Source organism: Alexandromys fortis, unplaced genomic scaffold, assembly GCF_014885135.2.
Source record: "Alexandromys fortis isolate MF-2015 unplaced genomic scaffold, M_Fortis_MF-2015_v1.1 scaffold_24, whole genome shotgun sequence".
Lineage (NCBI taxonomy): Eukaryota > Metazoa > Chordata > Mammalia > Rodentia > Cricetidae > Alexandromys > Alexandromys fortis.
Genome location: NW_026067906.1, coordinates 15,817,474 through 15,843,116, shown reverse-complemented (window position 1 = coordinate 15,843,116; position 25,643 = coordinate 15,817,474). Strand labels below are relative to the sequence as shown.

The 25,643-nt window shown below is 41.1% G+C and overlaps 1 protein-coding gene across 2 annotated transcripts in view; it reads right to left on the bottom strand.

Moving 5' to 3' along the window:
* Ptprb (protein tyrosine phosphatase receptor type B) overlaps positions 1–25,643 on the bottom strand; it is a 114,625-nt gene that overhangs the window by 59,854 nt on the left and 29,128 nt on the right. For both annotated transcript variants that reach the window (XM_050135450.1, XM_050135451.1), the window contains 5 exons: positions 13,660–13,938; positions 12,454–12,711; positions 10,243–10,506; positions 8,193–8,462; positions 4,873–5,133 (listed from right to left, as the gene is read on the bottom strand). In XM_050135450.1, coding sequence (XP_049991407.1) covers positions 4,873–5,133; positions 8,193–8,462; positions 10,243–10,506; positions 12,454–12,711; positions 13,660–13,938 — 1,332 coding nt within the window. The remainder of the gene's footprint in view (positions 1–4,872; positions 5,134–8,192; positions 8,463–10,242; positions 10,507–12,453; positions 12,712–13,659; positions 13,939–25,643) is intronic.

Sequence of the window (25,643 nt, the reverse complement as noted above, 5' to 3'; positions counted from 1 at the left end):
TTGAATTCATGTTTGGGCATCTGGTTTTAACCCCCAGTCTCTCACCTAAAACCTCTCCCCTTCCTGATCACCTGCTTACTCTGCTGTTATCCCATCTTCGCTCCCTATTATGGGATTTTACAGACTAGTCATTATCTCAACCGGGTGCCAATTCATGCCCACTGCTGATTAAAATAGGGGATCAGGTACTATTCTCTCCCCTAGATCAATGCCCCTCACCCTTTTCCACTAAATGGCAGGGCCCCTTTAAAGTAATTCTTGTAACTCCCACAGCTGCCAAGCTCAAGGGACTTCCTCATTGGGTTCACCTGTCCCACCTTAAACCTTTTACTCTTCCAGCTCAAGATACTCCCTCGTATAACTCAAACAGGCCCTGTTCTCTTAAGTTCCAGAGGGCACCAAGATCAGTCACTTTTTCTCCAGTTCCAGAAAAATAAAAGTCTCATCACTGTACTCAACTCTCCTGTGCCAAAAACTCCAATACAACCCCTCTTTCTCTTTCTTTCTCCTGTCTGCTTTACCAACTTCTCTACATCTCCAAGGTCATGCTTAAATTTCCAGGTAACCACTCAGCTGTTATTACAGGGACCATCATTAAACATGGAGCTGGAGGTATAAGTGATGGAGGAAGGTCATTGGCTAATAAAGAAACTGGCTTGGCCTATTTTATTGGTTAGAACATAGGTGGGTGGAGTAAACAGAAGAGAATGCTGGGAGGAAGAGGAAGTGAGGTCAGAAGTAATGCAGCTCCTCTCAGAGCCAGATGCCTCAGACAGAGAGGCATGCTCTGCTCTCCCGGGCAGATGCACGCAATGAAGCTCCTCTGACCCAGGATGGACGTAGGCTAGAATCTTCCCGGTAAGCGCACCTTGGGGTGCTTACACAGATGATTAGAAATGGGCTAAATTAATATGTGAGAATTAGCCTAGAAGAGGCTAGATAGAAATGGGTCAAGCAGTGTTTAAATGAATACAGTTTGTGTGTTGTTATTTCGGGCATGAGCTAGCAGGCGGCCGGGGTGCTGGGGATGCAGCCCCGCTGCTCCTATTTCAACATATAAGGACTGCCAAAAGCCCAGGTGGGAAGAAACAATAATGAATTGGGGACATTCACAGCCCCAGATTCCAAAAACTCACAAAACAGACTTTAACATAACAGGTTTGTCACTGACTGCAGCAGTGTCTCTTGGATGTTAAGGTCATACCATGATGCTAAAGAGAACAAGTCCTTAATATTTACTTCAGGTAAAACACTGAGGGGTCTAATAATTATCCTTTCTAATAATTCTCCCTTCTTTTCCTTCCCCCCTCCACCATCTTCCATTTTAACACTGTATCATCGTAATTATAAGTTTTTAGTTATGTCTAAAATTTAAAATTTCTTTTCAAACATTTTTTTATAAGCTCCAGGGAGCCAATTGGACCAATCTAAATGGACCAGCCGGGCAGGGGTGGTGCACGCCTTTAATCCCAGCACTAGGGAGGCAGAGGCAGGCAGATCTCTGTGAGTTCGAGGCCAGCCTGGTCCACAAGAGCTAGTTCCAGGACAGGAACCAAAAGCCACGGAGAAACCCTGTCTCGAAAAATCAAAAAAAAAAAAAAAAAAAAAAAAAAAAAAAAAAAAAAAAGGACCAGACTCTCCCAGGATAAGTATCATTTAATGTAGGGTTAAGCCACCCCCCTTAGGGGGCGGGCTTGCCTCAGGCGAAGGTTTACTTATAAATCAGGCGCACCCCTTCCTGTTTCCTGTCCTCCACTAGAACCTTGGTTTTGTATGATTTTTCCATTAAAGCTGTGTATATATTTCTTACAATTTGTCTGCATTAATCTACACCGCAACAATTTAATTATTCCCTTATCATTCCTGGTCTTGGGAACTCCTGGAAAATTCCCTCCTTCACCCTCCCCCCCCAAGTCCCCTTCTACCTACCATCTTGGGACTCTCCTCCCTTAATCACCGGGATCTAAAATTTTTTTCCAGACATAATTTTCTGCCTTTCCAGCATTTTTGCGAGATCCAAGCTGCCGGCCAGGCAGTTCTACAGAGCCCGGAAAAAACACAAAAGTAATCAGCCACCCCAGGACGTGGTCAAGCATCTCAACTCTCCAATGCCCACAAAATCAACAGGAAGCAGTCACGAGAGACCTTATGACACCCCATTCCCACCCATTAAAGACCCCAAACTCCCCCAAATTTTTATAATAAAAAAGGGTGGAATGTTATGATTTCAGCCACAGTAAGGCAGACACTTCTGGGTTCTAGGGCCTTGCATGTGCAGACAAACCCTCAGGCAGAAGTGCCTAATGGCCCCGAGGATGTTAAAGGGCCCTGTGTGACCCATGTGCGGTGTGGTTACATCATCCACATATGACTCAGCTAAGCCCTTGAGCGAATGCATAGTTGCATCATCTACGTATGACTCAGCTAAGCCCTTGCGTGCATGCATGAGCCCCGTCATCTGTGTATGACGTAATCACGTCATCCCCCTGTGCACATGCGTTACGCAGCTTTTAAAAGCTGGATGGATGCGCTATCTCTCTCTCTCTCTCTCTCTCTCTCTCTCTCTCTCTCTCTCTCTCTCTCTGCATACCGACTTCCCCAGGCCTGTACATGCCCCCTCTATAAACTCCTAAGTGGGTTTGTTACATGTCCTGTGTTTCCTTCTCACTCACGTCAGGTAATTTCACAGCTGGAATTCCCAAACGTACGTGTTCAAAATCCTCAGACGGACTAATTATGTTAAGCTAGTTCTGAGTTGACAATAGTCCTGGGGAAGAATCAGATGAAAGTTCTTTCTGAAATGCATCTTCAAACAAAGCCCTAGAGAATACACATAGACTAAGATTCCAAGGAATATAAGCTTATAGAAAAAAGAGAGAAACATTTAAAGAAATAAAACAGCATGAGCAAATAGCCTCAAAAATCAACAAACAGTAGCCCTTGACGCCTGGAGTTCAGATTTCAGTATAATGGCTGACAGAATGCAAAGCTAACATTTTAATTATATATAATTATATCTAAATATTACTATATTTAAATTTACATATAGTTATAAAAGAATACAGCTAGAACATATCTAAAGGGCTTGGGAGATAGCTCAGTCATAAAACTCTTGTTCAGTGTACATGTGTGTATGAGAGAGAGAGGAGAGAGATAGAGAGAGAGACAGAGAGAGAGAGAGAGAGAGAGAGAGAGAGAGAGAGAGAGAGAGGAGACTGTGGGACTGTGTGTGTGTGTGTGAGTGTAGTATATATTTAACTAGAGGGCAAAATAACATATATAGAGAGGAGAAAATCAAAGAGAACATATGAAAGTCAAAACTATAACAGAATTTAATAGATGAGAGAGAGCTGAGAGAGCTGGGAAGAAGAACTCATGAGCTGAAACAAACAGCTGAAGCAATCATGCAAATTGCAGACCAGGAAGTAAATACATCAACTGCAAAGCCTGTTACAAATGGGGAATGGGAAGGAGGCAAGAGACAGTGCAGGAGAGTTAATCGCGAAAATTTCCAGGATTGAGGAAAGACGGTGGTTTGAAAGAACAGATGTCCCAACCAATCTCGGGTAAGGGAGTAAAAGGATTTCTGTACCTAGATCATTCCTCTGGTATAGCGGGATGGCAGAGGTAAAGGGGGTGGTGATTATAATGGCCATATTAAACGGACTTCTCATGGGAAAGGAAGGATTAGACCGGAAGCCTGCTTCTTAACAGACAATAAGTACCAGAGAAACTACGAAAATTCTTCCACTGTCCTGATAGAAAATACCTTTCAAGACATAAACATAGGAAAACTGCTTTGCAAGACTGAGATCTACGTAAAGACACAGCCAGAAAAGAAAAAAAAAAAAAAAGTAAAAGCAGAGAGTTTGTCCACAGGACTTTTCAATAAGGAATTTAAAAAATGTCCTTCAGAACAAAGGACAAACCCTCTTACTTGGAACTTCTGAAACACAGGAAAGAAAGACAAGCAGGTGGTTAAGTTGAAAGGAAAAGCTGAACAGAGCATGACGTCACAAAGCCATGTTTTGGGGAGGTACAATTTACAAGGAGAAATACAGGGAATGGAGGGGGCTCAGAAGGTAAAAATACTTGCTGCTTTAGGAGACGACTTGGGTTTGTTTCCTAGCGACCACAGGCTGGCTCACAACTATCTGTAACTCCAGTTCCTGGGGATGGGACATTCTCTTCCAGCCTCCTCTGGAGGCACCAGGCACACACATAGCAGTACACATACATACATGCAGGCAAACACTCCAACATATTTCAATAAAGCTGAAGAAAGAGGGAAAGCCCATACAGACAACCCAGGGTATCTCCATGGTTAACACCAGTCTTGGTTGGGATGCTGTTTCCTACAGCACTGAGAAAACGATGGGGATTTTAGGAGCTGGGCTCAACATTGCAGGTGCACCTGCTGGCATGGGTACTCAAGTCCTTTCTTTCCCTGCAGACCCTGAAGTTCAATCATCCATTCTCCTTCTTAAAGCCAATTCTCCCATAGCGCTATAGATCCTGTATCCCTCACTGAATGACAACACCTTCACCTCCCCTGACAATATCAACATCCCCCTTTCCTTTAGCTGTTAAAATCAATGTAAAATAGCCTGCTCTTTTCATAATTAGAAAGCATACTTTTGCCCATACTTCCTATTCTCCGTAGTGCCCCCTTTTTTCTGTTCTCTTTTTCAATACAACTTCATGGTATGGTTATTCTCTACTGCATTCTAGTTAGTAAAATACAGCTAAGGAAAAGAAGAAATTTGGTAAAAGAGAAAATACAAAAAAAAAAAGGCTCTTAATGGCATGCCAAGTACCTAATAAGTTTTCGAGGATACCATTGTAAAAGGTAAAAACTGAGAATATTATTACCCGTTCTTCCTTTTGTTGAAGATGACTGTTTTAAATCTCCACTCATAGTAGTGATGGTAGCCTTGTAGTTTCGTCCGGGGACCAGGTCCGTAAAGGTGAATTCTCTGGTGTCTTTGCAGAGGGATTTGTGGATGACTAAGAGGTCTCTGTCAGTCAGAGAAATGATGTATTTCTCCCATTCCCCTCGGGGGGCCTGCCACATGATGCCCAGCGATGTCTCGTTAGCATGTTTGACACGAAGCTGGACGACAGCCAGGGGGACTGAGGAAAAATCAATTGAGACTTGGGGTCATTGATCCATTAGAAAATTTTAGAGACCATCTGTTCTCGTCTCTGCAGAAGTAGGGTGTGCTGTTAACTGCTCAGCCATCTCGCCAGCCCCAGGACTTCTCTATTCTTGTAGATCCTTGTTTTGAAAATCATTAAGCGAAATCTCGTGACCACAAAACTATAATGAATAGACTGTTGGACCAGTCATGACAAGCTCAACAGAGGCCTGAGTCTCAGCAGTTCACCCTAAAGCAATACCTGGTTCCAAGAAAGACCACCAACTGAGACCACCCAGGCACCACGCAGGAACAGACCCTCCAAAGGAAATTCCTAATGTTCCAACCATTGAGGATAGGATCACCTGCCAGCACACACATCGCTTTTCACCAGGACACCCCTAGACAAATGTCAGCCAATCAGAGGTCCTGAACCTTAGAAATCCCTCACCCCAACCTTTGCTATTATAAAAATATCACCCCTACTGAGCTCGGGTTTCTATGATCTCTTCAATACATTGGACACACCGAGAGTCCGAGTTCAAACTCGAATAAGAATAAAGGCTCTTTGCTTTTACATACAGGATTCGGTCTCCTAGTTGACTTTGGGGCACTCCGTGATCTGGGCATTCATATAGACTATGATTGCTTATTTAAGTGGAGTGAGAACTTTTTACTACTCTCAAAGCCTTAAAAGACCAAGCGTCCCACCCTTTATTTCTGAGGGAACCCTGCTGTGCCATGAAGGGGAAGGCAACTGAGAAGTTATAATAAAGATCTTAGTAAGGGCAGCCCTTATCTTCAAAGGATCTTAATTTCTTCTACTTCTTTAAAAGACATTATCACTATAATGTCTAGAAGGTATTGCTAACAGCAAAATATTGATTCCACAAAACAAGACGGAAGCCAACTTTTAAAAAGAGTCAATTGTATGAAACTACAATTTGATTTGAAATTTTCTATAGTTCCATGGTAATGGATCACCACATCTTTCTTCATCTGTGTAAACAAGTCAGTGTTGGTTTCTGTCAAGGCCTACCTTAAGCTACCTTATTCATCATCTGGAAGCGTGGTTTTAAAAAGACACCTTCGCTCTTCCTTTTTTTTTGGCTCAAGGTATGAGATCGGTTTGCTGTTGTGTGATATTTTCATCACATTCTGACAGTAAAGTTTGCTTTGAGTCAGAGGGTGGAGCTAGCCATTAGCTGACCAAAATTAACCATAGAGGTTTTGGAGGACTGAGTACAGAGAGGAGACAGGAAGTAGTAAGGTGGAACTGAAAGAGGATCTCAGCCGGTTGGATGGAGGAACAGGAGAGATAGGAGGTCACTGGTGGCTTCTCCACAGCTTCTCTGATCATTAAAATTCTTACCCCAACATCTGACTCTTGATTTTTATTGGTAAAGAATAATTAGATAAATGTTTCACCTGTTTGCTACTTGAATGAACCAGAAAACCCTGAAAAAAAGTGCAAATCAAGGGGTTCAATTTTTTGTATTCACTGTAAGGAAATTTGCAGAAACACCTAGTCCATCAAGGGCATGTGTTTCTGGAAAAAAAAAAAAAACTCATCAAGTATCTGAAAGACAAAATTTTAAAGAAACAGTGTGAACATTGCAGCCTTACTAGTATGTGGGGTCCAGGCCAAACAATGGGGCAGAACACTGGGTCAGTGGCCCCAAGAGAGTGTTGAACTGCTTTGCAACTTGTGTTTAGAAATGCAGAGAGAGACAGTTAAGGGCTTTGCGTGGATTCTGGCAAGTCTTAAAGATGTACACTGCTCCGAGCCAGATTTCCAAACCCTCCAGCCACATGGACATGAACCTTATCGGGAAAGAACAGAGAGTTTCTAAACTAGGAGACGAGGTTCCACAGAAGAAACTGAAGACATGATATAGTCTGAAAACAAATTGAGCAGGAAATAAATTAAAAATCAAAGTTGGAGGAGGGTTCTCCATAGAATTGCACCAATGATGCTGGTCTCTACTGTTTATTTATCTTACGTTTCCGGATTGCTCAAAGTGATTGGCAAAATATGGGGGGGGGGATGACAAAGACACCCGGTGCTGTGAGTGGTCTTGCTTATGCTGGCCGTGCCTTTGATCATTATCCATCAGACATTAATATTTGCAAAAGGAAAAGGTCCCTGAAAGATACAGTTGGCGAGTTAAGTGGTTATCGCAGCAACCATCCTGTTTGGCATTCTTCTCATGAGAACATTGGATCAGTGAAGTTATTTCTTTAGCAAGCAAGACTAAGAGAGTTGAATCTCACTGCAAGTATGGGCTCTTCTACATCCCAACGATCTTCATAGATGTGTTGAACTTGGAAGGATAACCATCACACTTGAAAATTGAGAAGACAGATTTTATGGCGGGGGGGGGGGTTAATATCTGCCAAAGAAATGCCACATAAAGGTGACAAGGAAATGATCAAGATCCACGTGTCCTAACCCTGCCTTTCCTGACATCCTAACATATCCCTCTCCACCTCAGTCACTCAACCCCGCTACCTGAACTCCTCAGAGTAGCCAATATTAGGACAAAGCAATGGGAATTGGGTTACAGACACATTTTGGAAGATCGGTCTTTAGTCTCAGATTGCGTCTTTCCTGTTGTTTTGGCGTTTAAAATGGGTTTTCTTGGGGCTGGAGAGATAGCTCAGTGGTTGAGAGTACTTCCTGTTCTTGCACAGGACCTGGCTTCAGTTCCCAGCCCTCAGGTTGGACACCTCACAAGTTCTTTTGACTCAGGTTCTTTGGGATCCTCTGCCCTCTGCTGGACTTAGGCGCACATACTGCCTCCCTCCGACCAACACATAGTTTAAAGATCATAAAAAAAATACATCTTTAAAATGTCTTTTCTTTCATGAAATAATGGAGTTACCAGTGGAAAGGAAGCCTAATGTTAACATTTGATAAAATTAAATTTTAGAAACTCTGTTAATCTCTTAATACTTCATCTCGAGGGAGTACAGAAATATCATGTCTCTGGTTACGTGAGACAGGGAACGAATTAAGTTCTGCCAATCACGAACCCCTTCGCGGTTGTTTACCTGTCCTGCCTTGGCAGCGCTCAGAATTCCTCAGGTTGCCACTCTCAACAATGACTTCCACCTCATACAGTCTTCCTGGTACGAGCTCCACGGCATCCAGGACATAGTGCGTTTCCTCCTTTCCCACGGTGGCATTGAGCAGCGCCACCGATTCATTGAAGAGCAAGATACGGTAGTGCTCCCAGTCTCCAGCAGGGGGCGTCCAGTTCACTGCGAAGGACTTCATCCAAATCTCGTTGTAGGAAACCAGATTCCTCACTTTTTCTGGAACTAAACAAAGATATGCCAAGGGAGCGTTAAAAACGAAATTTAAGAATATCCATTTTCTTTTCACAGGAAGCAATATATAAAGTACACATCGTCTGCTTTTGTACACATTTGTATCCCTTCCAGAGATCTGCGTACGTACCTCAGGTGAGTACTTTTTTTTTTTTTCATTTTGAAGACATTTGACATTCAAGAAACACATGTGAAAATCATTTCATTACACAACAGTTATGCACTCTCTTGCAACACTGTTCCTAGCCTAGTGACGCGATTGCTGTTTTTCTTTGCTTGTCTGCGATCCCTGACATTGCATCTCATGGTGCGACATCTTTGGGAAAAGATGCTGGATGTTGTGGTCACGAAACAGTCTTAATTTTTTTTTAATTCCAACTGCACAGAACAAACTTTTTGCATCATAGTTTTAGGAGTGTTTTGAGTACAAACACTCAGAGTCTTTTCAAAAAAAAAAATGACCAAATGAAATCCCAGGTCCTTCATTTACATTCGCGTTGCTACAAGATCAGACTTGTTCTCCTCTTAGACTAACCCTTGACTTCTCCCTGCAGCCAGCCCTCCTTGCCTCTTCCTTTTCGCGTGTTCAGGGCTCTGTGCTGCAGAGCTGTGTCTCCTGAGCTCTGACTTCTGAGCTCTTGTTCCTATCATTTATTCTCTCACAGACATCCCTTCTTTCCCTTTTTATTTTTCAGGAAGTTTACACTTTCTGGGTTCTGCTGCAAGGCCATTTCCACTAAGAGTCTACTTTACTAAAGGAGAATGTTGCTCTCGGTCGCTTTGGGCTATATAGCTCTTTCTTGAGATCTCTAATGGCACTGAGATTGGACTCAGATAGAACCATCTGGTTTAAAGTCAAGCTCCAGAATGTTCTGGCCAGATGATCATGAACAAGTTATTTAATCATCCCTGGTTATGTGTACAATGTCTACACTAACGGTATAGCTATTAGCTTACAGTTTTCTTGGGATAAATAAATGAAATAGGTGTAAAGTGTTTATATGGGGCCTGACATGTGAAATTAATAATGCCATTAGCATTTCTAAAGGGTTCTATTCTTGGTGTGTGTGTGTGTGTGTGTGTGTGTGTGTGTGTGTGTGTGTTAGTCTTTGGTCAAAATGTAAGATCTATTAAGCAAAGGTCTGTTAAAACAAAAACAAAAACAAAAACAAAAAACAACTTGTATTGAACTACATAAATGACCCTGGAAAGATCCTGTTTTCATTTGGGGAAATACAAAAACAAGCCACCAAGCGGGTTTGCCCATAGGGTGTACTTTTCAGAACCTTGCCCGAAATCAATAGCACATCATAAGCACTTTAAAAGTGTCCAAGGTTTGTAATCCAGCAATTTATTCAAATAAAGAACAAGGTAACTGCTAGGTAACATAAATTAATAAAATTATTTATACGACACACAGTCAAGTGCTAACTTCGCCGCCTTATAAGGATGAGCCAGAAATGCTCTCTCTATTGACACTGATGCTCGTGCACTTGTGTGACTTAGGTGACATGGCGTGAGAGAGCAGAGAGCAAGGACACACGCAGGCCACACAGGAACCCGAGCACATTTGTTTAATTGACAAATTGTATGCAATTAGCCCTCTATGTACCTCTGCTCTTGGGTTCTGTTCTATAGGCATTCTTGGTCGTAAAGACTCTTCTCCTTCCCAGGTAGGAAAAGAAGCTCCCTTCTACGTGACTTTGTCGTATTCTGAGATAGACTTGAGCAGGACTGAGGCAACCACAGACTATTTTGGAGGCTGACTTACCTGTTCTGCCCATCGCTGTCTTCCGAGCCGATAGTTCCCCAGAGATGCTGCTGATGGTAACTTGGTAAAGCCGCCCAGGAACTAAGTCTTTAAATTGAGTTTCGGTAACACGAGGCGCTAATGTTTTGGATTCCTTGATGGTCCCTTGGTGAGACAGGGTGATGTTGTAGGAATCTACATCTCCAAGGGGTTTCTGCCATTTGACTTTCAGAGAGGTCGAACTGGCGTCATTCGTCACCTTCAGATCTGAGACTTCCATAGGAGCTAATTAGCAACAGAAGAAACAGAGATATTACTCCTCAGATCTTGCCCTCCCTATGACCACATTTTGACCTTAACTTTAACGCCTTCAGGACATACTGTTTGATCAAGAGAAAAATCACTTGAGAGGCAAAATGATACTGGAAATCCAAGAAAGACCATGCTATGGCAAGAACGCTATCATGCAGCCAGGAACCTGGATTCTAGCTGGGACTTGGCAAGCTGCCCCCAGAAGACTGGACAGTTCTCTGTGCTCTGGGATTCTTTAGATAAAATTCACAAAGAGGTCTGCCATCTACCTAATTTATTTTTGAGTGTGCTTGTCTGTATTTATATATTTAGTAGCATTAAGTACACAGTAAATAGGTTGATTAGTTGGTAGTTATAAATATTTGTGTGCTAAAATACTTTTTACCAGGTTTTGTTCTTATGTGTTTGTGTGTGTGTGTGTGTGAATGCACATCACGTGTGTCCAAGTGCCCACAAACGCTAGAAGAGGACATTAAGTCTAAGGAGCTGGAGTTACGGGCAGTTGTGAGCTGTCCATTGAAGGTGCTAGAAACTAGACTCTGGACGAGCAACCAGCACTCTTGACAGCTGATCCACTACGTTTCTCAAACCCACTGAAATTCTTTTTATATTAAGTCATAATAAAAAGCTGTGTTACTCTTTCATCAAAGGAAAACTCATGACAAGAAAGAAGTTTTGATGAATACATTTTCTACCTCTTACACACACTGTAACTGTGCTCTCTCTCTCCTCAAACTGTCTCTCTTTCTCAAACTGTCCCTTTGTCTCTGTCTTTCTCTGTCTCTGCCCTCCTTCCTTCTCTCCAGTACAGGATGACCTAGAACTTGTTTTATAATCAAGGTGCTCCTCAAACTTGTGGTCCTCCTGCCTCAGCTTTCTGAGTGCTGGGACTGCAGATGTATACCTGGCTGTATTTGTTCTTGATGTTTATAGATAGCTCTTAAGATATCTTGTGCATTTTTCTTAAGAACATCATATATTTTTGGGGTGTGTTATAAAAGATATACATATATGTAGGAGTCCGCAGTATCTTCTTCCTCAGCGTCCTATAGTTCCAGGTACTCTTCCTACTAGAATAATGTCAATGGTACAATCTATTTTACAGATTATTTTAAAATGAGATAACTACAAAGAGAAAAATTTTATCAACACTTTACACTAATTAGCGCATTCAAATGTGGGTTCCACGAGAACTCAGGCATTGTCTAACTTGAAGTATATGAATTTGCAATGCTAGGCATATGCCTAATGCACAGTAAATACTGACTAAATGAATCACATTAGAAAGTAGCACCAATTAGCATTTTCAGTGTAGGTTAGGCTGTCTGACACATATTTTATTGGGTAGAGGGTTTTGGAAATGACTGTTACACAAGAACGTATCTCTATACAACACTAAGAAAAGCACCCCCAACTCACAAAGATAATAGTAGATGCCTATTTATGAGTCAGAAGTAGGGAGCCTTACGCATGTATTAAATGGAGAAATTTGAACCATGTTATAACTTTGTCTACTTCAAACTACCACCAAGGGCTGCCTTCAACTTTAGACGAAAAGAGGACTCTTTTTCTTTAATCAAGAGGATATCTGTTGCACTCGGGAGGCAGAGGCAGGTGGATCTCTGTGAGTTCGAGACCAGCCTGGTCTACAGAGCTAATTCCAGGACAGGCTCCAAAGCCACAGAGAAACCCTGTCTCGAAAAACCAAAAAAAAAAAAAAAAAAAAAAAAAAAAAAAAAAAAAAAAAAAAAAAAAAAAAAAAAAAAAAAAAAAAAAAAAAAAAAAAAAAAAAAAAAAAGATATCTGTTCAAGTCTTTCTATAACTCATATAAATTTCAACTTGTCCATTATCCAAATAACAAACCCGATTTAAACTTGGTTTGAGCTTTGCTCTTGTTTAGCTAAAGAAGAAGAACTTACCCGTCCTCACTCGTTTCCACCTGTAGTTTTGTAGTCCTGAAGCCATGGTGACAATAGTGAGGTTGTATAGGTGTCCAGGGGTCAGTCCATATAAAGAATAAGAAGTATCATGCCTGTCCACATTCCTGTCTTGAACCAAGGTCCCTTTATCCATGAGCACCAGCCTGTATTGTTCCACATTCCCAGAACCATGAGACCAGGAGATTAGGAGAGAATTAGGATTGGAGGAGACGCCAATATCTTTCACAGGAGACGGCACTAGTGGAATAAAAATACATATTACAAGGTCATTCATAATCCCCTTGTAGAAAACACAGACATAATTCTTTAATTTACATATTTATTTATAATTCCCTTTGTATCTTAATTTGTATCATAGCAATAATTAGTAATGACCCTCTTGAGAGTTCACTGGAACCTTCATTAACCACCTTTATAAAGCCCATAGGCTTTAAGGGCTAAAGGGACATCATACATTGCCTGTTTTATCTCCTCTGCTTTATAGATATTAAGGTAGGTGTGGCCAAGGCAGTGTAGTCTTGCCAATGACAATAAATAGAGGAGATAAAGGAACAAACCGTAGGAGATGAAAAATGGAAAGAGATAGAAGTAACCAGAGACAGAGATGAGAGCAAGCTACAGGACTGCCATGCGTTTCCTGGGAGTGGCATCGTGACACATGGGGACACTCGATGGATTGTTTTTCACCATATTCAGGAAGCAAACACTTACTTTAAACACAAGAGTACTCAGAAGATATCAAAACAAATATACAATACAAATATTTGTATATTATGAGAATATACAAAAGAGGAAACATATGCATTGTGATGCAAATTTGGAAAACGAGGCAGAAAATCTCATTTTCATGGGTTTGAATTAGATGTTTAGGGAGTATCTATTTTAAATAAGAGAAAATTCTGTTTTCCGAGAAATCTGGTGACTTGTTCAAAATCACCTAGCCCCATGCTCAGTCCAGTCTCCTCTCCCTTATAACTGCCTTTTGAAAGGTTATTTACTTTTTTCACGTATGATGGTGGCATAGTCCCGTTTCCTTTGATAACATATTATTTTGAAGGTGCCACATAGGGCTGGGCAGTGTTTGCGTAGCATGCAGGGGTCTCTGGGGTTTCGTCCCTAGCACCATCAATAAGAAGAAAAGAAAACATATTGCATGCTATTAGCCACAGACAATACAGATCTTACCTGTTGACCCATTGGTATATACAGGAAAGGAACGTTTTTCTCCGGAAACAGCCATGATGGCAATTTTGTAATTACTGCCAGCAGTGAGGTTCGAAAAAGTGCATTGCCTCCGTGTGGTACTCTCTTGAACTTGGACCTCTTGCATTTTTTGATTGTTATCATCAAATAGTTGCACCTCATACCACGTGACTTTTCCAGAAGAAGGGGTCCACCTCACCTGCAGGGTGGTTGAAGTTGTCTTTTCAGGGCTGACTTCAAAGCTGGCAGGAGGCGAAGGGTCTGCAAGGCAAACACCATCAAAGAGAAGGCAGCGTGAGGGCTTTGAAACTAACTGTTTATTCTGCTGCAGCTAAGGGTCATGTTCCTCAAAAATTTAAAGAATCTGCTACCTGGTGGGGGAAAATCCGGCATGTGGTTACACCTGCAAACCCACTGTTCAGTTTTTCAAAGACAGGGCTCCCTCACCTGTCTTTGTGACTGTTTGATAAGACTTTTTGTTAGAGTAGATCTGACCTTGACAGCTCAATCAGTGTTTTCTTTGACTTGCAAGTTCAACCTGTTTTTTTTTTTTTAAGACAATGACAAGCATCAAGCCTGTGCTTGATTAAATACCGATGATCCAACCAGAAAATACAAACTATTAAAAGATAATAGGCATTTGAAATTTACACTCTATCTCTTTCTAGGTTGTGGATTCTTGGTGTCATTTACACACATCATCATCATCATAATAATAATAAGTTTGAGTAGCTTTCAGCTATTAGATAATCACAAAAGGCACAGATTAGATATTGATTCTGAAATAGACTTGCTTACCAAAATCAATGTTCCCAATTGCTGGAATTACCAATATCCCTAGATTTTTAAGATCTTAGTTCTGGAGCATGCTGGAGTTGTCAGGGACCCTAGAGCTGGTAGGGATTGATAGTGTTTTGCACCTAACAATTCACTTCATTTCTGTTCCCAGAGTCAGGGTCCGTTTGGGGAACACAGCTCTGCCTTTGCTGAATCTCCACCGTTAAAGTTCAATCAGCACCAGATTGGGAGCTAGAACAACAGCCTTTCACAAGCAGTTATTCATCAGACATAGTGACTGTCAAACATATGAAATTAGGCTGTCCTGACTTTGCACACAGAGACCAGAGCCATGGAGAAACATCCACATGAGGAAAATTAGCAATCCTGCGTGGTTCTTGGCCTCAAAAGTCAGAATGAGGTATTGAAGAGCAATGTATGAGTCAGGGCATTTGTTTGAGTGGTATAGCTATACAGACCTCAGCTCTATCCACCTGCTGACCGGCTGCATTTTCTTCATGACGGCAGCAATTACGGACCTTATAAGAAGAGTGCCATTTGCAGAAGATGCCCATTTGCTATTAACACAACTCCAACAAGTAAGCTAACCTCATTTTATATTCAAATGGCATTTGTGGGCAGACAGTTCATAAAGACTACCTATGGGTGAACAAGATGTCATATGTGTAATACAGCTTATGAAATCCCATGCCTTCACGTTTTATGCTATTATTTGTATGAATTCATCATTCAGTAAAAACTAAATATGACACTAGTATTTCAATAATTATTAGAAATACAAAGAATAGCTGACAAGGAAATTAAGGCAGTATCTCAGAGAGAGGGCCCAGAGTGCAGGTGAGCTTTGAAAACAAGCACCCTTCACTCTGTGTTTTCAACCCTTGTGTTCACCCAAAGGGACTGTGTTTTAACACTTGGAGGCTTTCAATCTGGCCCTATGGCTTGGTTGTTCTATACTTAGACAATTTGTAATGTTCTAAGTCAGCTGCCATTATGGTTCCTATTACACACTGATAATCTGCCATGGAACCAGTGGCATAGAGTCCTAGAGAGCATGGACTTTGGAATCAGACGGAGCTGTGTTCAAATCTTGGCTCTTTATATACAATTTATGTGACCCTGTGCGTGAGTGGTACTCCATCAAAACTTCTGTCTCCCTACTTGTCTGGAGTGTGATGATGATGATGATGATGATGATAAATACCAGAGTTCCAAGGAATTTTGAGAGCAAATCAGATATTGAGGAGATTTTACCCAGCATGCAATGGGCACTCAGTACAAAATCTTATTTTGGTTCCCTTTATCAAAGAAATAAATGTTTTCTTATGAATCTCTGATAACAAGGAGGCAAAAGTTAAACAAAAAATTGCAAACTAAACTGACAATGTCTTCAGTTGCTTCTGTTATTTAAAAAAAGTCTTTGTAAAATCTTGGAACTATTTTTCTAATCCAAGCTAAAATAACTTTCCAAGATGATTTCTCTTCATAGTTTTTTTTTTCATTGAATACTAGAATTTTTGGAGGGAGGGGAATGATGGTGTAATGTTATTTACATTTTCTGTCCTACACAGGACATGCCCTACTGAAAGGAAAGAAGGTAATTTCCCTCTCACACAAGGTTTATAGTTGCCTGACAAGAATAAGACACCCAACATCATGAGATTCAGCAAGCCTCAAGTACAACACTGTGGGACCAAGCAGAAGTATTTTTGCTGAAGTAACATTTTAAGGACAAGGATGAAAGAGATAATTGCACTCAGTGCCAGTTCCAAAGAGATAAATCTTGCTATCTATGCCTACCACCAAACCAGATAAAGGTTAAATAAAATGTTATGATCACTATAATCTAAATATACATAATCTACAAAATATGAGCTGCAAAAAATGAATTTTAAGGTTGCGTGCCTAGAGGTTGAGCTTCAGAAACGCAGACTTCATCTAATCTCTCCGAGCCAGAAAACAAAACAGTCAATCCTTCGTACATCCGGCAGAACACAGAAACAATAAAGCTGGGAAGTGTCTGGACTGGGAGAACCTGGCCTGGAAACAACACTTAAAGCCCCATTTAGACCGCGATAAAGCCCAGCGCTGGCAGGGGTCCATGGCTGCGCTGCCTGCTGCAGAAGCTAAAGAGTTGGTAGAATTCTTTTTCATCTAAGCCCAATGAAAACTTCACTGTCTTAAAAACATTCCAAGTTCATAGTAGATATAAGTCATACACTTCTTTTTTGGGGTGCACGGTTCTTTGGTGTGTATCAGTGTGTGTGTGTAATGTGTTTGTATGTGTGTTTGTATGTGTGTGTGTGTGTGTTTGTGTGTATGTTTGTGTGTGTGAGTACTGGTACACAGGTGTGCCATGGCATGTATGTGGAGGTTAGACTACAAGCTTGGATGCTCTTGTATTCCACCTTGTTGGAGGCAGACTTTCTTTGTGGTCGTCACCACATCCACCAGGCTGACTGGCCCATGAGTTTCCTGGGATTACCCTTTCTCTATTACCCTTGTTGCCTTGGGAAACTTGGGATTATAGACGTGCATTATCATGCTTGTGTTTGTGTGGGTTCTGGGGATTCCAACTCAGGTCCTCATAGTTGCATGGGAAGCATTTAACCCACTGAGCCATCTCCCGCCCCAAATTTCATATGTATGTATGTACAAATGTATGTATGTTTGTATATTGTGGGGGAATTTTAACACTATTTGACAATTCTGTTATATAACTGCCAGCCCGATTTTTCTGTTCTCAAAAGAAAAAAACAAAGCTTGGCAAAATTCCTAAGCCAAAATGAATTATGTTTTTCCTTTCAAAAAAAAAGTTGCTTGGAAAGGAGAAAATTATATATCTAATGCAAACAATATTTAACCCACATCATTTTTATCGGTGAGGCTACTAAAAGCGTTAGTGTTTATTGATACACAGATTTCTAGGCTTAACATGTGAAATGGTTGGGTTCATTTTAGAAATGAAGTTAAATCCAGAAGAGTGCAGCCAGCTGCTGTGCTGGTGTCAACAGCGATCTGGGACCTATGTCTGCATAGGACGTCAGGATTCACAGTGAGCCTCCTCCTCTCCTGGAAGGGAAGCTCAGGCACCAGGAAGTGCAGCCAAATATCCTACACCTGAATACAAGCTGCGTAGTCTTCCCAGCGCTACCCTAAACCGCATATCCAGTGTAACCACAACCAACGAAGTGTTTGTGGAAATGCCAGGCAGGCCTCTACAGCATCTCAGTTGAGAGCATCCTCAACGTGAGTACCAGCAACGGTGACACCTATGTGCCCTTCTAGGCACGTGAAAGCTCCCTTGAACTACTGATTTGTTTATCGTTTTAGGAAGCGAAGTGGGAGTTTATTAAGAAGTGGCTGTAGATAGAGCTAAGCATGAGCTTTGAGAGCGTGAGAAAGAGACACACCGAACGGCAGCCAGAGTCACGCCCTGGAGTGGATGTTGGCTTCTCAAGGGAGTCTTCCCGTTGAGTTTTAAAGCATTTTCCTTATCTGCGCCTTTCCCTAGTAGTTTTAATGCATTTGCCCGAGGTCCTATCACTTTGTGCTAGATTGCTGCAAGAGACATTTAGGTGTTTTCCTCACACCATGTCTTTCCTCCACTCTTGCCAATTTACTTTATGTGTGCCTCTCCTTGCTTCTATCCTCTGCCATCAAAGCAGCAAGAACTCCATCAGCATCCGCTTCAAGGCAGAGCTCAAGTTTCTTCACAGGCATTCAAGGGTTTCCTGGCTCTGGATGGAACCTTTCTTTCTAATTATTTTTTTCTTTACTGTCTCACTCAAGCCCAGGGGGCCTTTGTGCACCCAGAGTCAAGTTCTGAGAGCTTTACAGAAACCGGGGTATCTACCCTTCTTATTTAAAAGCAGGCGGGTAGCTAGCTTGATTAATTGCAAACTACACCTACTTGGCATTTTGTATAACCTGAAATGGACATCAGTGATCCAAATCAACTAATCAGAGGGGTACTCTTTTTCATGGAAATTCACGGGGTCTGGAGTAATAATCTCAAATAATTCCTGGTACATGCTCCCGAAAAGGAGAAGAAAAATAGCCCAGGAAAGGAATTTCCCACAGTCTCCAGCACATTCAATCCTTTTCTTGTGGAAAGAATTTCTTTTGTTGTTATTGCTGGTTGACTACAGTCCAGCAGTTCTCAACCTGTGGGTCACACCCCCTTTTTGAGGAGGTGTCGAATGACCCTTTAATAGGGGTCACCTAAGACCATCGGAAAACATTACAATTCATAACAGTAGCAAAATTACAGTTATGAAGTAGCAATGAAAATAATTTTGTGGTTGAGGGGTCATCACAACACGAGGAACCGTATTAAAGGATCACAGCATTAGGAAGGTTGAGAACCAATGCTATAATCTGTGTTCTTTCTTACCTTAAGGACGATACAATATATTATGTTAATGTGGAATATATATTATTGAGTCAGTACATCAGGTTACTGGTCATGAGATTTACATTAAGAGTAAACTTCAGCCACAAGGTACCTCTGTACACCTCTAACAACCTTGACGGAAGTTAGAGCCGCTTTGACAATCCATTTGCCACATTGTCAAGAACAGTGCAGACTGCCATATTATTTAGCAGAACATCATATCAGACAGTAAATATTCATTAAGAGCTGGTCAAGGCCTGAAATCTGTGAATCTGAGGCATCCGTGAGAGGAATAAGCAGAATCAAGATGAGTTATCAAGGTGGCTAACGTTGGCATCACACTTAGACGGCTACACCCCAGCACTGGCGTTGATCACAAGGATGGCTATAGGCAAGGACCCGAACTAGTATTGTGAATTTTTCAGAGTTGTGGTAAGAAGCGATGCAGATGACGGGTTAAGGGCAGCCCTGGCACATGGGCGGGACTATGTAGAATGTGGTTGGTGTGGGTCTTGCTGCAAATACTGTCCTCCACACAGGGTGATTTTCCCTTACTTGAAATGCTTGAAACAAACATGTCTCATGTTTGGAGTTTTTTATCTTGAAATATTTCTACACACACCTAATAAGTATCGTGAGGGTTGAACCCACGTCTAAACACAGTATTTGCATGTTTCCTTATAGCCTAAGAACATAGCATAAAGGTAATTACATATACTTTAAAAATTCATGCAGGAAGCAGAGTTTTATGGTGTGGCATTTTCTTTTTGTGACATCATGTCAGTCCTCAAAAAGTTTCAGATTTTGGAGAATTTCAGATTTTTTTTTGATAGGATGCTTGATCTACACAGTAATAAGGGACATTTCAATGCTAAAATTGAAAAGCAGAGAATAGTATCCAAGGACCATGGACTTCAGATGTGTGCTTTATGAAGGAGATAAACCTCAGCAAATTTGGAAGGTGCGTAGGACTTGAAAACCAGAATAAAGACAAAAGTTGCAAAGAGAGAAAGAAGTGTAATCAAAATCCCTAAAGAGTTCACATCTACGGGGCTACAGAAGCCTACCAGCACTGAGAGCCTTCCGACAGCCTACAGGGACTGCATTCTCTTCCCCAGAGTGTCCTTTAGAGCCTCCTGCCCCCAGTTCATTGTCACCAGCACCACGGTCTCCTCAGTATTATCTAAATTGCTGCATGGGAGCACTATCCAGAGAAGTTCTTCAGCCACAGTTTCAGATAGGGCTGCTGCTCTAAAGCTTCCTAAGTAGAAATGATTGAGCTACCATGTGAGGCATGCATTCATACCCGGACAGCTAAACAGTAAGGACATATTTTTTTTTTTGCTAGTGTTGGGTAAGATAGCTATACTGTTGTTATATCGTTCTGTTAAGCATACCTATAAAGATGCAAATTGGAATATTTATAAATCAAATGAGAGTACCATGATTGGACTGTTCAAAATGATAAGCAGTGGACAACAATAAACATAGAACAAGGTTGGCCATAAACTGGTGATTTATCAAAGGCAGGCAACAAGCACATGCTATCTCATTATATGACTATTTTGACTTTTTTCTTTAAAAAAATAAAATGCGTTTATTTTACGTGTATGAGTGTTTTGCTCACACATATGTCTGTGCACTGTGTGTGCGCTTACTGCTGTAGAGGTCAGAAGAGGGCGCTGGATCCCCTGGAACTGGAGGTTGTGAGTCACCATATGGGTTCTGGGAATTGAACTCAGGCCTCTGAAAGAACCACAGGTGTTCTTAATTGTTGAGTTATCACTTTTTTTTTTTTTTTACTTTCTCATGCGTTTGCTATGTTCAGTGCTTTCCTCCATACTGAAGGAACAATACAAGCATCCCCGAAAACCTGTTCTGCTCCTTTTAGTTGCGCATATTTAGGGGCAGAGCTGCACCTTAATTTCTATGGAGCCACATACCCAATGAATGGGCTTGGTTCCTGCTACAGGATAAGAGAGCAGCCAATACCACCCTCCGTCCTTTCTGTAGGAAATCTAGCAAATTCCCATATGAAAAAGGAAGGCAGCACAATTCATTCTGTTCTTTTCCGTATATTTTTTTTTCCTTAAAAGTTGACTTCAAAGGTACTAGGACATCACATAGGGATGTGAAGGAACTAATAACACCTTAAAAATGATATTCATTCTGTAGAACAAAGGTCAGAGTATTGAGACAGATAAAGCAGAGATCAAGGTCCGGTTCTGTCATGAATGAGCTAGGTGGATTTGTGAAAATTGTGTTAGTTCCTAGCAAGGTGGATTTGTGAAAATTATGTTAGTTCCTAGCAAGCTGAAGACCATATCCAAGCAGGAAATATAGATTTACTGCATGAAGAATATGATACTTTTTCTAATTTTCAGCTGACAAATTATTCCAATCTGATAACTAAAACCTCCTAACGACCCTATGAAGTAGGCATTATTATTTTCCCATCCCACCATACAGATTAATAAATGGCCCCGAGGCAAAAGGCAACTCTCTCTAAACCGCCTGCCAGTGAAGAGTGGAGGCACCCTGCCTTCAGAATCCATCTCTGAAGCATCATGGGAACGTTCAAATGCCCACTCTACAGAGGCTCCATGAGAGAGAGTCAAACAGTAGAAACCTGAGAGGCTGAGAAAGAAGAATTGTCATGAGTTTGAGTGGAGCAGTGGGGAGAACACAGGGAGACCCTGTTCCAAAACACAAAACAAACAAAGGCCAAATCCAAAAGTTATATATATGTATATATGCAAATATAATAAATATAGAATAAATGCATATTATGTTGATATAAATATATAAAAATATAAATATCTATTATGTTGAATATATATTGCCGACTATATATATAGATATTTTATGTTTTCATGTACTAAATATGGAAGGTATTGTAGCGTAAAAATACACAACAGTCTTTCTCCCTGGAAGTCACAATAAATAGTCCCAGGATTATAGATTCAACCACACATAAGAAGGCATGGTGTCCAAATATTACTGTTAATGAATGATGGAAAAGAAGTGCCGGTGGCCCCCAAGCTGCAGTGTGCTTTAAAGCACTTTGATCCCCAGCTCTATTTTTTTCCAAGTTCAGGTTCATTTCACATAGCATAGAAACCAGAACTGTTTCCCTATCATTCTCTGTAAAATTTGTGGATGAGAGAAAGTTACAGAGAGTTTTTTTTTCAGAAATAATGGCTTATATTTCCAATTATAGCTAATGTGTATTGAAGCTGCAGGTTTCGGTAAGTCCAGAACGAGGCTGTATTTGAGAGAGTGGGAGTCTTTGGAGGAGAGAAATTTGTACTGGGGCCATTAGATCTAATATGACTAGTGTCCTTTCAAGAAAAGCCTTGTTTGGATGGACAGATCTGTCACTTTGAGACAGTGGCCATGTACAAGACAAGGAGAGAAACCTATGAAGACAGAAAAGCTGCAGGTGTTTGACTTTGAAATTTCAACCTCAAGGATTAAGGGAAAATCAATTTTGTTTTTAGACGACCCAAGTTTTGGTAGGGCAGCCAATCCAGTACAATACATACCGTTCAGTAATGAAAATAATAGCTGATGCAGTAATTTGATAATGAAAGTTCTTAAATGGCTTTCATATAGATTAAGAAATTTGTGGCTGGAGAGATGTCTCAGCAGTTAAGAGCACTGACTGCTCTTCCAGAGGACCAGTTTCAATTCCCAGCACTCACATGTGGCTCACAACTGTCTTTAAGTTCAGTTCCAGGGGATCCAACATCCCCACACATACATACATGCAGGCAAAACACCAATGAACATATAAATAAATAAGAGAGAGAGAGAGAAAGAGAGAGAGAGAGAGAGAGAGAGAGAGAGAGAGAGAGAGAGAGAGAGAGAGAAGAGAGAGGCAGGCAGAAAAAAATTCATCATGTCAATATGATTGAAATTATTTGAGGCTGGGGATGTTTGAGCATTTTTTCCCTAGGGAAATTAATAAGTATCTGAGATCAGCAGGACGTCAGATGCCTGTGGATGGTCATTCCCCAAGTAAAATTCCCACCTCCAGTTCACTCGGCCCCAGGAGATGAGACAATGGGTCAGAAACTGAACTCTACCTCAGACAACTTTTCAGCACCAAAAGTGACAGATCATGTTCACAGGAAGAGCCTCAGTGTGACCCGATGAGAACTTGACCTCTGTACATGCTGTTCCTGCCGAAAACTTAAGATCTGGAGCTTAAGGTTAAACCTAAGAAAAGCATCAGCCTTGGGCTATAGAGCAAAACCTAGGAGTCTCAGCCTCCCCCTCCCCTCCCCTCTCCTCTCTCTTTCTGTGTGTGGTATTAAATACCATCTGGATTATCAGCAACAGTGAATGCCATGTGGGACACCAAATAAGATCCTGGGATAGAGTAAGGACATCTAAATTTATTATGGGTTAATCATCTAATACTGGCTCATTCACCACAACAAACACCGTAAGAACGGAGAAATCAGAGGTATCTGTGTGCTAAATCATAACTTTTCTGTAAACCTGAAAATATAGTTTGTTGTTGTTGTTGTTTACTCTGGGTAGCTTGGAACTCAATATGTAGACCATGCTGGCCTCAAACTCACAGAGATCCAGAGGCCTCTGCTTCCTAAGTACTGGGATTAGAGATGTGCCCAGTGACTTTTGAGCTCTTAACACTGCTGAAATGAGCTAGCATTTCCACAAATACTACAGATGCCAAGCAGGGTCTAGTTATCATTTAAACACCTAGGCATCCCCGAGGCTTTGCAAGCCCTGTTTGTGACTCCGAGGTTACAGTCTCAGAGATATGCCTACTTATTCAATATTTGGTATGACCATTGTATTATTTCCTGGCAAAGTCACAACTGCACAAGCTGACACTTCACGGCATTCTTGCTGCATTCCAGTTAATCACCAGATAAACTTGAGAATAGCCCTGTGTCCTCTCTGTGAGTACAGCAGCCTGGTACTCACGAGGCAGGACAAAGGCCTCATTCAGGAAAGATGGGTAAGGCTGTGTGGCCATTATCAATATAACTTCTCACACCTGCTCTAGGCCACAAGAGCAAGGACCATTTTTTTTTGTACTGTGATTTTATAAACTCATCCATCTCTCTGGCATTTTCCCTTTGCCATCCCACACAGCAAATTCTTGTTAAACTAAATTTGAATCCACGTTTTCCAAATGTAATTTGAAATCTGGACTGAAGGGCTTTCTATTGATGAAATACTACTTGTTTAATATTTTCAAAGTCCAGGTCTACATAAAACAAAATAATTCAACTATGTTCCACGATCAGTAAAACTCATCACCAAAAAAATCACACCCAATCATACAAGCAACAGTTTGATCTCCATTCATGAGAGAGTCTTGCTTTTGTTCAAATTCATCCGAGACCAATAAGATGGGTAAAAGGCAGCCAAAAAAAAAAAAAAACCCTCACAGTTTGAATGGAGTCTTTCACTTGTTTAAAGCTTTGTCTGAGTTGACATTATATTAGTTGGCATTGCTTTAGTAACAGTAAACTATGATTTATGGACCCCATCACTAAGGCTTAGTAATCAATACTGAGGAATAATAGTTATTTTAACAAAATCTAAACTTCCATACCTTTTTAAAGTTTAGAAAGCACTACGTATAAATAAGCAACTTTTAAAAACCCTCCCTAAAACAATATTTAAAAATGGTAATTCAAATTTTTGTCTTTAAGTGAAATCTTTATTTTAAAGGCACGGTGAGTTCTGAGAAGGACTATACCGTCATACATGCCTGGGTGGGACAATTGCCATTACGCAGAGACCATCTGCAATTTCCATCATCCATATTTACCCTGGGGCTCAGGAAATGTATGGTGAAAACTACATCCTTAGGAAAATGAACGAGCCTGGGTGTAGCTCAGTGGTCCAGGGCTTGCCTCGCATGGAGTACGCCCTGGCTGGCTTCTGTCTCTAGCATAGTGAAACAGCAAGCACATAGAAGCCGTTTATCCAATAGCATCCATGCAGGGTGACTGTTTTTCATGTTTACCAAATGCTTCTGGACTTGGAGCATCTCCCCGTGTCCCAATCAAAGCTTGATTTATGTTACTAACACCCACAATGGACCGTTTTCTCACCATCATTTTGGTTTCCATAAAGTAAATCCTTAGGATAAATAACTGTCTCCAGACTCCTAAAGGCTAATGTTTTCCCGAACGTTTATGAACATTCTGAAAATGCAGCTACCTTAAAACCCGCTCGGCTGCACTGAACACACACACACACAGTTGGTGAGGCCCTTTCCGGTGTACCTGGCACATCTGGACATACAATGTCCAGCATTCTACAGCTGTAGTGGTGTGAGCTGTCACAGAACCAGCTTCAGCTTCCAAGACATTGACAACATAATGGCTGAATACCCAGCTATTTCCACTCCTATAGTTCTCTCTCTCTCTCTCTCTCTCTCTCTCTCTCCCCCCCCCCTCTGTGGTTCCATATAAATAAAGCATATTCTTAACAAGCGATTTGTCTTTTCAAATTGAGGTTCCTTCAGCCCTCAAGAATCACCTCTATGTTTCAACTATAGCAAGTCAAATGATGTAAGTGGGCATCATGGACTAAAAGATCTATGAAAGGATTAATAGTTTATTAATATTTCAGGGATTCAGTGAGATTTCCCAACCCTGCTTGCACTTTCAGCCAGACTGGTGGCTTTCAAAGAGCTATGGCCAAAGAAATCATCTTTGTTCAGGTAGAAATAAAAAAGAATCATAAAGATAGCTCATTTCTCTATCTAACTTTCAGAATT